This window comes from Rhodofomes roseus (assembly GCF_022264815.1).
Source record: "Rhodofomes roseus strain CIRM-BRFM 1785 chromosome Unknown C8Q71scaffold_38, whole genome shotgun sequence".
NCBI classification, from domain to species: Eukaryota; Fungi; Basidiomycota; class Agaricomycetes; order Polyporales; family Fomitopsidaceae; genus Rhodofomes; species Rhodofomes roseus.
Window position 1 is genome coordinate 1 of NW_025952994.1, and position 12,374 is coordinate 12,374.

General features: G+C 56.2%; 2 protein-coding genes across 2 annotated transcripts; one reads left to right on the forward strand and one right to left on the reverse strand.

Moving 5' to 3' along the window:
- Positions 1 to 4,864: 4,864 nt before the first annotated feature.
- On the forward strand, positions 4,865 to 5,641 carry C8Q71DRAFT_718190 (uncharacterized protein; the record flags this gene model as incomplete). The annotated part of the gene is made up of 2 exons (XM_047921214.1): positions 4,865 to 5,244; positions 5,296 to 5,641. Coding segments are annotated over 2 exons (726 nt in total), but the record flags the coding sequence as incomplete, so codon positions are not given.
- Positions 5,642 to 6,251: 610 nt separating this feature from the next.
- On the reverse strand, positions 6,252 to 8,469 carry C8Q71DRAFT_888422 (uncharacterized protein; the record flags this gene model as incomplete). The annotated part of the gene is made up of 7 exons (XM_047928612.1): positions 8,106 to 8,469; positions 7,848 to 8,051; positions 7,623 to 7,792; positions 7,277 to 7,568; positions 6,976 to 7,213; positions 6,729 to 6,927; positions 6,252 to 6,680 (listed from the first exon to the last, which is right to left on the reverse strand). Coding segments are annotated over exons 1-7 (1,887 nt in total), but the record flags the coding sequence as incomplete, so codon positions are not given.
- Positions 8,470 to 12,374: the final 3,905 nt, after the last annotated feature.

Below are 12,374 nucleotides of genomic sequence, written 5' to 3' on the forward strand. Positions count from 1 at the left end.
GCGCAGACTTTGCATTCTGCATGCCACAGCGCTGCAGCACAGTCTCAAGGTAGGCAGTTTGGTCGAGATGAATCTCGTCGCCTTTCCGAGTAATGCGCATACGCAGGAACTCCTTGACGTCGCCTAGGTCGCGACACTCCCACTTCTTCATGAAGCGGTTCTTGAGTTTGGCTACAAGGGCCTTGTCTTTGCCACAAAATAGGGCGTCATCCACATAGACTATGACTAGGACGAAATGTCCGTCTTTCGTCTTATAGATGAAAATTCCGGCGTCGGATACAAGGCGTGTAAAGCCGAGTTCCTTGAGAGACTCATTCAGGGTGCGCCACCACGCTAACCCTGCCTGTTTGAGTCCATAGAGAGCACGCAATAGCCGGAGGACTCTGTGCTCTTGGCCTTTGACTTTAAAGCCTTCAGGCTGCTCCATGTAAATCTCCTCGTCGAGTTTACCATAGAGGTACGCATTACGGACATCGAGTCCGGAGATGTGCATGCCCTCGAGCGCAGCTAGCGCGAGTATAAGGCGCACGGTCTCAAAGCGAACGACTGGAGAGAAAACCTGATCGTAATCGAGGCCTTCAATCTGGGAGTAGCCTTTTGCGACTAGTCTAGCCTTCTTTCGACCGTCAGTTTTGACGTCGAAGACCCAGCGGTTTTTGGTAACCCTACGTCCCTTAGGACGGTCAACCAACTCATAAACACCACGCTTGCACAGAGCCTCTAACTCTTCGCGACACGCAGCTTTCCACTTCTCTTGCTCCTCTTTAGGTAGCTTCGAGATATCACGGAATGTCCATTCGCGTACGCTGGACTTCGGAGAATCTTGGTCAACTAGTGGTAGCGCTTTTGCAAGCAGCATGTTAACCAATCCTACTCCCCCTTCCCGGCATAGTTGTGCCATGAGTAACTCTTCGACTTCGTCGTCGTCAGAGCCCGAGGAGGATCCAGAAGGTTGGTCTGGCTGTGGATCAGGCGCAGAACTAGGTCCGGGAACCGGTTGCTGCCTTGACTGTGGTTGAGAGCGGGAGCTACCCGGCTCTTCTCCGACAATCTTTCTCCATTGCCCCTTCTTTTCGATCTCTTTGTATATTTCTACGGGGGTCCGTTTCTCCCCATAGACATTCCCTGGGCGGGTTACTGGCTTCCGCTCTCTCCCTGAGCGCCGCGGCGCATCATCGCGCGCTGGCTCTTCCGGAGGTTGAGGCGGCGGAACTGGACTGGGCACCCTAGGCTGCTCCTGAGCATCGTCACGCTCATTGTCCGCTCCCTTTGGAAGGTGATGAGAGGGATGATCGTTGTCATCGTCATCATAATTCTCCTGAGAAGTGGGTTGGCGACCCGCTTGGTCAGGTCTAGGTGCAGATTGCAACCTAGTGTTGCCTCGCCGTTTCATGTCCGGGCATTTTGGGAACATGAGTTCATCAAACAGAGCGTTCGATGAGGTGTAAAGCACATTATTAGGGCTGCGCATGAATCGCGCCCCATGCCCACCAGGGGCAACCCCGAGGTACACCATTAACTCAGATTTCCGAGATAGTGTATTCTGACGCACGTCTTTCGGTATGAATACATATGCGCCACACCCAAATATTCTTAGGTGCTTGATGCTGGGAGCCTCGCCATTTAACATCTCATAGGGGGTACGCCATTTGAGACGTCGGACAGGTGTCCTGTTGTAGAGATGAACAGCGTGCTCAACCGCAAATTCCCACCAGGATTCAGGTAGACATGCTTCATGGCGCATGGCCTCAGCTTTGTCCATTATCGTCCTGTTGAGTCGCTCTGCTCTGCCATTCTCCTGAGGAGTGTGCGGCGAACTTTGCAGGATCTGGATACCCTCGTCTTTCAGCATTTTGTCGAACGCTTCAGACTTGTATTCTCCCCCAGCATCTGACATCCACTTCTTAACCTTCTTGCCGTACTGGTTTTTGGCCATGGCTAAGAATTGGCGCGTGGCCGTGATCGCAGCACTCTTGTTGCGCAGATTCACTGTCCACGCATTGGAAGTGTAGTCGTCATAGTACAGGATGTAGTACCTATACTTATGGTAGGAGTCGATGGGAAACGACTTCACATCAGAGTGAATGAGCTCGAAGGGCTCTGTCGCTCTCAACGTAGATGGCGGGAATGCTTTGTTATGCATTTTCCCTTCCGCGCATCCTGGGCATATAGGATCCTCCCTAGGGAACTCTATCGAAGGTGGGAAACCCTCGGTGTGTTTCTGTGCTTGCCGTAGTACGTCCTTAGAAGGATGTCCTAGGCGGCGATGCATAGTGTGGTAATCGACAGAATAAACTGTCTGATGGATACTCATTGCGTCCTGTGAAGGCAAGGACTGTATTTCGAATATCGTTGAACCTGGGTGCCGCGGCTTGAACACATATAGTGGTTCACGTGCTCCTTGTTCATAGAGGTCGACGTGCTGCGCACCACCGCGCACTGTCATTCCTTCACGGAGGAACGTTCCCATGGATAGGAGACGTTGATGAAGACCTTGGAAGTAATAAACGGGGAATAATCTGGTCGTCGTATGACTACCATCGTCATTCTCGAAGTTCAAGAAGACTGTCCCTCGTTTTGTGCATACGGCGGAGCCGTTTGCGGTCGACAAGACGATTGGCTCACTGAGGTCCTCAATCTCAGCAAAATCATCTAAATTGTTTGAAAAATGTAATGATGCTCCAGAGTCCAACATCCAGGAGTCAGACGACTCAACCGGCTCTGGTTCATGCCAAGCCTTAGCTTTTCCCTTACATTTGGTGCACGCAGCAAAATTGCGCGAATGCCGACAACCAACTGATTTGTGCAACGAACTACTGATATATTCATTCGTTACACTGCGACTACGACTGCGAATACTACGTCTCTTTAAAGTAGACCTAGTGCGTCTACTACTACATGCGGCTGTATGAAGCGCAGGGTTAGTAGGTCGCTTGGGAATAGAAGCTGAAAGGACTGACCCAGCATCAAAGTCCTCTCCTAAGCCGGCGGCGTTAGCCAGCTCGTCGTCGATGTCATACTGACCGTCTGATCCCCAATCAAGTGGATCCTGAGTCGTAGGACCTTCGTCCTCGTCGTACGAGTTGTACGTCCCGTCCATGATTGCGTCGATCGCATGGCCTACTTCAGAACCATGACGAGAGCGTTTGGACGCCCGAGACTCTGACTCCGAGTCGGAGAGGTACTCCTCAATCCGAGCGGAATTGTCAACGACCTCAGACAATGTCGTGAGACGCTGTGAGGTGCCAGAGACGTCGATGTCTTTGGCGAGCTCGAGGGCACTCTTGAGCCACCGGTGAGCATTCTTGCTGTGGCCGGTTTTGGCGGGACGGGTGGTGACGGTGTGAGACTTGCTGCCCGAAGGCGCTATCTCGACGACTTTGGAGGTGGTAGGACCCGCTATCGACGCCTGCGAGGCGAGATGCGCATGGTCCATATGATCTCCTTGGTTGGCGCGGGACTTAACTTGCTTGCCGCTGCGTTTACCGCGCTGCTTGCCTTTGCCCTTGCCTTGACCTTCCTTCGCACCGCTGCTGCTGCTGCCATCCTGGCGCTGCTGCTGCTGGTTGAAGTTTGGTTCGCCGTGCTTACGCTTAACGGCGGAGATCTTCTTCGCGCTCTGCGAAGATGACGCCTGCTTGCCGCCTTGCTCGTAGGCAATGACGACAGACTCCCGGACGTAGTCGATCTTCATCTCCGTAAGCTCTTTGGCTTGGAGGATCGTGGTGACGACGGTGTCGTACCGGGAGGGCAGCGCATTGAGCGCTATCATCGCCCGCAGTGAAGCAGGGATGTCGATCCCTTCGCCCGCAAGCTTGTCAAACGCAGCTGCGATGTTAGCGAACGTCGGGTTTGGGTGCTCGTTCGGAGGGATCCGAGCATTGATCGCTGTCCTAAACTCCTTGTAAACACCGGCGGGGGTCTGCTTGTCATAGAGCGCCTTCAGCTCTTCCCAGAGGGCTTTGCTGGTCGTCTTGTTCTTGACAGGCGCCTTGACGGACGACGTCAGGCGAAGACGGATCGACCCCTGTGCCTTCTGATCGCGCTGCAGCCACTCATAGTAGACTGAGGGATTCTCTGTGTCCAGAGTAGGCTGGGGCCAGGTCGAATTGACAATGATCCAGACCTCCTGCGCCATGAGGAAGGCTGACATGGATTCAGCCCAGGCGCGGTAGTTGGAGCCATCGAGGATGGGGACAGCGGTGAAGAGGGTGTTGGAGGCCATTGGTAGAGGGTTTGAAGTGATAAACTCGGTAAATGGGGAATACTGACAACAATGTCGTCAGCCCTCTACTCAATGACGAGTGCAGCCTTAGAGGCGCAACCACCGCTATGGTGCATGTGCTGGGGATAGCAGCAACAGAGTTGCGCTAAGACCTGCAGCGATGTACGCGCATAGTCCCCCCCTGGCTTCAAGCCGCTTACGGCGAAGCCACAGGTAAGCTGGTGCGCACACTGAGACGCAGCCAGTGAGGCGCAGTACTCAGGCAGTGACCAGGGCTCATAACCTGTTGAGCAGGCAGCTCCACGCAGTGGTGCGCCCTCACAACTTACCTGAAAGGTTGCTGATGCTTGATGCACACGCAAGTACTTCGACTGAAGGTACTGGGGATTGAGCTATGCTACTGGGGTCCTTATATACATGAGGAGACTGCTTATCTAAGCTACTGTATAGTACGTTCCCACAACATACAAGGTAAGTGGCGTAGCCATGTGATAACACACAGATGACATCATAGATGACATCACGGACCCGGAGCTTCCCATAGAACCGGTCCGGCCTGTGATTGAACCCGGCAGCCCGGTAGGCGCCTTCCTAGTTCAACAACAGCTGGTTCTGACGCATACCATTCTAATCTGGGGTGTGCAGAAAGAAGACCAGGGCACACTTGTCATGGCGGGGTACACCGCAGGTGCTCTGTCTGCAGCGACATTCGATTGGACACGCAACATCCTGTCGAAGAAGCACTCAGAGAGCTTCATTCACAAACTGGAGCTCGCTGTTTCGTCTAGTTTTACCTTGTTTTACAACAAGATGCGTGCTGTGCTGCCAGCAGAGCTCCTTGCTGACTACGAACAGTACCTTGAGACCAATGGCTTTCCGCGCATGGATGCCAACGGAACGATGGGGGCTGGGGCTGATGGTCGTGGAGAATACTATGTGCAGAAGGGCAGCGACACCATTGTGTTTCGCCACGAGAAGCTAGCTCCTCCTGCTGGTGTCATGGGTACGAATTACGCTCGGTGAGTACAAGCGGTTTGTGATCAGGTGTTCCCGCCTCATTGACTTTTGAGGTCTATTCATTGGGAGCGTGCACCGCACAAGTACGCATATTCCTGGACGACGAACCGCACCACTGAAGTTGGTGGTCACTTCTACATCGCCACCTACGGGATCAAGATCGAGCAGTCGGCGAACACGTTCATCGCATGGCAGCCCCGCCATGCACATGGAACAAGCCTCATTGGCCACAAGCCTCCAGCCAAGAATTCCCGGCCACCGTTTGCACAACAAGGCCTCAGCTTTGTGAGTAGCATGCGCTTGGCATCTACGTGGCAGAAGTACAAAGCGAGCAAGATCTCTGTGCAGCAAGCTGTTGAGGAGTATGCTGAAGGGCTGGAGCTTGATATAGAGGCTTGATTGTTGGTCGTAACTGTAGTACTGCCAGAATGCTATCTTGAGCATGTCGGAATTTCTGGGCGAACATGAGCCCGGCTACTGATGTGAATCTGCAACTACGTGCTGTACTGTGCTTGTTCCAACATACTATTTGTAATGAAACACGCAGCAGCGCAAGCGTGCGGGTGGTCGGCTAGTAGCGACGATCACAGGCCTCAGTGCACGCTCGTAGAGCAAGACTCATGTATTATAGCATACCTAGTAGCGACGATCACAGGTTAATGAATGTATGTGAGCTATGGTATGCGGGCACGGAAAATAAACGTGTACTCACCCTCAGTGCACGCTCGTAGAGCAAGACTGAGGGTGACCGAACGAAAGCAGCACGGTATATCTGGCAGACGGGACAGGGACAGGAACGAGAGTAGTACCATAAATGGTAAGTCAGATGATAACGCGATGGCGGGTCAACAGAAGAACGGCGGGACGGCAGGATCATGATGGCAGTACCGTAAGAGTCCGTGATAAAAAAGTCGAAATGGTATAGTAAAGCCGGAGCCGGGCGGACGTACAGATTGTATGCTCCAACAATTTGGGAACATATACATGAGCTGCACAGTAGTTACTGTGCTGATAACATCCAAGCCCGGTCTAATGTGCAGGGATTTGCATGCTGTAGGGCGAGCTCACGAATGGTGAGGCGATTCCGCTGTTTGATGGCTTCATCTAGAAAGAAATCATAGCGAGCCTCGCGCATCTCCCGCACCATGGACTGAAATCCTCCAAACCATGCATTTGTCATCTCTGCAGCAGAGGAATTGAAGCGCCATTTCCCTCCCTCGTGTAATTCCGGCCACCGTGCAGGGTTGCAGTGAAGACCGCAAAACTCGTCCGAGTCCTTGTGTTTGCTCTTCATGTGGAAGACATCAACAGGAAGTGCTGAACTGTTGAAATATTGATCACCACTAGCCAATAAATGCTTCTTGAATTGGCAGGCATTATCGTAGAAGATGGCACGAGGAAGCGAGCGCTGGGTCGGGAACAAACGGTGCAGGAAGACCTAGCCACGATCAATTGTCTGAAGAATGGGATCAAATATAAGGCCTACTTTGATTCCGCTTACTGCTTCTGACCCGTACATAGTCATCCGGCCCAGGACAACTCCGCAAGTGGCAACACAGAGCTGCTCGTTGTGAGTCCACCGCCGACCAAAGCGTGCGCGGAGCTTCGGTCCGCTCTGCCCATCGTCTTTGATATTGTCCTCTTCGGCGGCATCCTCTTCATCCATATTGAGCACATCATCTGGGCTATGCTGTCGCTGTCCCAGTCGCTCCAGCCGCTGTCGCAGCTGAAACAGTGCAGATTGTCTCGCCTTGTTAGCCGTCTCCATTGCCCTATGGGACTCGATGCTGCATGTCTTGAAATCCATGTCTGCGTTGTTCTCACACCCAAGGATGCTACATTGTTTTTCAAGATCGAGGTGGGCAGTGCAGAAGCGGGCTCGTTGGGAGAGGAGCTGGCCCTTGCAGTCATGAACTCCACAACATGGCCGCCCAACTGTAACACCATCTGTGACAACAGCTCGCATTGTATCTAGAACACCATGAGTTCCTGGATTGCTCTAGTAAAGAAAGGGCTTATAGTTACACAAGACACCACCATCAACCTTGCGGGCGCAGCAGCGATCGCAAATATGATTCCATTGTTCTTGCCCTGGGCCGACCATTGCCAAATTGCGCTGGCGTAATGCACTATCAAGCCGGACCGAATGATTGGCATCGTTTGTGAGGACAAGAAGAGTGCCATGCTCATCATGGTCTCGCAAGAGTGCAAAAAGGAAAAATGCATCGGAAACCATTGGTCCGTCAAGCCTGGGCTTTACAGGCCACACCAGTGGGAATCGGGCTTCAGATTCCCAGTGCTGTTGCTGGTAAATCTTGGCATTGTTCTGTCCTGAGACCCTTGATTGAGCTGTCAGCACTGGGTCTAGTGAACAAAGGACAGAAGAATAATACCACGCGATGACTGTAGAAGCTGTGAACTGCTCACAGAGCGAGGCCTCAACATACGTATGTTTTGCGACCTCAATTGACGATGGGACTCCATGATAGTAAGACCGAATGCCGCGTTGTTCATGGACATAGTAGTCCGGGTAGTATCGAGTAAAACAGGCTGGTGACTCATGTTATGGGCTGCCATCAATCAAGGATATAGATTGAAAACGTACATCGGCAATGTGCTGAGTATGCGAACACTGGGACAGGCCCGAACTCTCGAGTGAAATTGATGCATTGGGTTGACGTCAGCCGGGTCAGTTTGCGTGAAGTTGCACCCAGTTCGTCAGGATCGGTTTCGCCAGACTGAGGTTGATGAACACTCGTGCATTTTGGATCAAGGCAGACACGAGTACGTGGATATAGATCGTGGAAGCCTGAATATGTTACTCGTATGTTGACGACATGCATATTTGGATAATGTGACACACCTATGTCCTGTTGTATCCCATGCTCCAGAAAAGCATCAAGAAGCTCCTTCGAGCGACACTTCTCAGCAAAAGTGCCAGTGGTACTAGCCCAGATGGAGCTACGAAGCGCAGCCCAGCACTGATCGAGAAGTGCATCTGACGACTCTGGGGCTATACAGAGAGCACTAGCCACGAATTTCTTGACATCGGGAGGTAGAAATGGTGGAGGCTCGCTGCCCCTACATGAAGGGAGCCATGATAATCGCTCCTTGAGGCACTGCAGAAGGCGAAACAGAAGGAGAAATGAGCCAATTGGAAGGCACTGTGCGATCTCGGGGCATTGCTGTATACAACCGAGGACACTGGGAAGTGGCATTTGAGCCGATGAGTGCTGTAGAGCAATGTAAGCCAAGGGATGACTCGCAATGAGTAGAGTCGTACCGAGAGATGTTAAGGGCAAAAGGATAGCAAGTCGCAGCGAGCAAGCAAGCCACTGCTCAGATGTAAACTCGCTTAACAGTATCTCAATATCACCTGATCAGCACTGGGCATCACTCTGGCACAGCACATAGACAGTGTACTACTCGTGTACGAGAGCAGCAGTTCATGCAATCAACCAGGAACCAAGCCCTATCATCGTGACATACGAATTACATTACAAACATATGTGTCAGCGAGCAACAGGTAAAGTAATGGACAGGCAAGGCGACAGATCGTGCATGGACTGATGTCGGTAGGTCAGGATGTGGATGAGGGCGATGATGGGAGCCTGTGAGTCAAAGTCGACGACCCTGTCAATGCACAGGGCCTAGGTGCAGGCCACAGTGACCACGAATGCATGCTAAAGCCTATTTCACATCAGGTACATGAGGCGACGAGGGGCAAGCCAGGCAATCGAGGCAGTGAGCGATAGGTGGCAAACCGACGGGAAAGGGGTGACGATACAAGGGGCAGGCAAGATGAAGAGCAAGCAAGACAAAGGGTGGGCAAAGGGCAAACGAACAAACAGGCGAGATATCAGCGAGCATGGGGACATGGAACGGTGGCGACGTGGAATGGTGGCAACACAAGGACACGCGAGCCGGCGAGATGAGGGGTGAATGAAGTGACAGGGAAGGGCAGTGAGAGAAGCGTGGCGAGACGACGGGTGGGAGAGATGGCGGGAAGGCAAGAGGAAGGGCGGCGATGTGACGAGGAAGGGCGGTGATGTGACGAGGAAGGGCGGCGATGCGACGATGCGACGAGGAAGGGCGGCGATGCGACGAGGAAGGGCAGCGATGCGACGAGGAAGGGCAGCAATGCGATGAGGAAGGGCTGCGAGGTGACGGAGAAGGGCGACGAGGCGACGGGGAAGGGCTAGATGACAGCAACCGAGGCAGCAAGGAAGGGAGGCGATGGGCGGTAAGACCTGGGGCGAGCGAGGCGACCAAAGTGAGGTGGGTGAGGCGGGACCACTCGGCAAGGGCGTGCAGCAGCGGGCGACAGGCGGGCGATCGTGCGGGCTGGATGACAGCACGCGCGAGAGGCTGCGCATGAAGGTGACACGTGGCGGCTGACGGTGCGGGTGCGGGCGACACGACGGAGGTCGGTGGAGGCGCGATGCAGGGAGCGCCTGTGCAGAGCACTGCACAGGCACTAACGACTCGTGTGCAGTGCGCGACGCGAAGTGGTGGGCTACCCCGTAGCGGGGACAGGCGCGGTGGGTGGACGCGAGGGGGATGGTGGTGGGCGGGGTGCATGGTGGCAGGTACCTGCGCGCGACGGCATCGAGGACGTCGTGGATGGTGGCGAGGAGAGGACGGGCAGACGGCATAAATGTAGGGCCCGCGACACGGCCGGGGCGGACGGCATATTTACAGGGCCCGCGCGGTCGCGAGCGGGACGGCGGGGGATGAGGGCGCGAGCGACAGGCGGACGCGGCGAGGGCGTGAGCGACAGGCGGGGGCGCGAGCGACAGGCGGGGACGAGGGCGCGAGCGACAGGCGGGGGCGGCGAGGGCGACCGCACGACGGCGAGTGTCAAGATGCGGGGCGCGCGACAGGTGGCGGCGCGGCCCGCGGGTGGCGTTGCTGCTCTGGCGTTAACAAGCACGTGTAGGCGGGAGCGACCACAACGTACTCACAATGGGCGGGCGTGTATGACGAGGACGGCGGCGCGCCACGTCAGCAGGGAGATAGCTGGGGGTTGACGTGTGCCCGCGCATAGCACACGGCCCCATGCATCCATACCCCGTCCGTGAGCGACGGGCAAGTGAAACTGGAAGGGGCGGGCGATGAAAGGGCAACATACCTGTATGTGATGCGCGGGGTGCAGAAGCGTGGAGGGCGCGAGAGGGCAAGATGCCCTGACGGCGCCGCGGCCACTGAGGCCGAGACCTAGGCGCAGAAGCGCGGACCAGGCCGGACCTGCAGAGCGGGGCTGACAATATCGGGCAAGGCAGCACCCGGGCCTATATACGGCGGTGAGCATCCTGCAGCCACCAAGACAGTTGCTAAGGAGCTGACTTACCGACTTGCACGCACCTGGACCTTACGATTATCCGGTCTGATTAGCCATCATTGCCCGGGTGGGTAATCACGGCTAAGGTGCCCGCGTGTAGCATTCCTATTGTACCCGCGGTTCCACCATAGTACCCCTCGCTCATTTCCCCGATTCAGTATGGAAGGCTCCCCCTACCATTCTGAGGTAGGAGGCTTCCCGCCACCCGCGCCCCATCAGCCACCTGCCCGCCGGCGCTTCCCGTTGCCACCCGCCTCTCAGCCACCGTCCCGTCAGCCACCCGCCTCTCAGCCACCGTCCCGTCAGCCACCCGCCCATCAGCCACCGGCTACCTGCCCGCCGGCGCTCCCCGTTGCCACCCGCCTCTCAGCCACCGTCCCGTCAGCCACCCGCCCATCAGCCACCGGCTACCTGCCCGCCGGCGCTCCCCGTTGCCACCCGCCTCTCAGCCACCGTCCCGTCAGCCACCCGCCTCTCAGCCACCGTCCCGTCAGCCACCCGCCCATCAGCCACCCGCCCATCAGCCACCGGCTATCTCCCGCCCGCCACCCGCTGGCGCTTCCCGTTCCCCAGCCCTCCCGCCCTCAGCCACCCGCCCTTCAGCCACCGGTCCATCAATCACCGGCACCTGCCGCCACCCCCGCGTCTCAGGCACCGGCTACGTCCCGCCCGCCGGCTTTTCCCGTTACCTCAGCCACTGCATCTCAGCCACCGGTACCTCCTGCCCGCCGGCGCTTCCCTCCTCCTCCCGCCCGCCGGCGCTTCTCGTTAGCTCAGCCACTGCCTCTCAGCCACCGGCACGTGCACCTCCCGCCCGCTGGCGCTCCTCGTCACCTCAGCCACCCGCCTCTCCGCCACCGCCGCCTCCCGCCCCCATTCTGCGTACGCGGCGCCTGTCATGCGGCATTGCGCGTGGGGCGCCGTTCGTGTGTTGGTCGCCGTGCGGCGCTCGGTGTACACTAAGTGACGTGGCAGGCTGGCAGCTCGGGTGCTCGTGGCCTCGTGCGCTGCACGTGCCGCCCGACACCGAGGTCACATGATCTTGACACGTTTGTTGAACGCGTCAGACTCAAGAGTCTCACACGTCCTCCTTGCTACGCGACCTCTTCTCCATGTCCTCGTTCACTCCCCGAGGGGGCACCTCTCGCCGGGTTGTCGTCACTAGTCCCTCAGGGCCTCAGCGACGCCACCGTGAAAGGGTCGTCGGTTTGCAAGGCATGCTCGAAGAGGCGCGCCGAGCGAAGCAGCGCACGGTCCATCAAGTGCGAGGTACGGGAAGGCTGTACTTCTGTACTTGTAAGAGCTGACTTATCCTTGAGCCCAGGACTCACTCGCAGTGACCATCATGCTATCGAGGACATACGCGGCACGGCACTCCCTCAAGATGCCAACGATGTACACATGACCGACGTATCGGACGTGGGTCGAGAGGGTCAGGACATGGTAGATGGGGGTGGCGAGGACGGCGATTGGGTGGATGAGGTTGATGAAGGGACGTTCGCGCACGCATTGCGGGATATACTAGATTCGAGGTGAGTCAGAACGACAGTCTGTGCATGGACCAACTGATCTGTGCTGTGGTCTAGGTGGAAGGAGCGCTGGTACAAGGACACGCGCACTTGGCGTGACCATAGGCAGCGGATGGATGAGAACTGGCAGCGCGTACTGCCGGGGCTTGTCGAAGCGTACATCGCGTGGCGCTACCCTGCACCGGTAGCATCTGGTGTCCCTACGTCTCCCCAACCAACGGACCGCCCACCCGAGGCTGCAATACCGCCAGAGAGCGTCGAC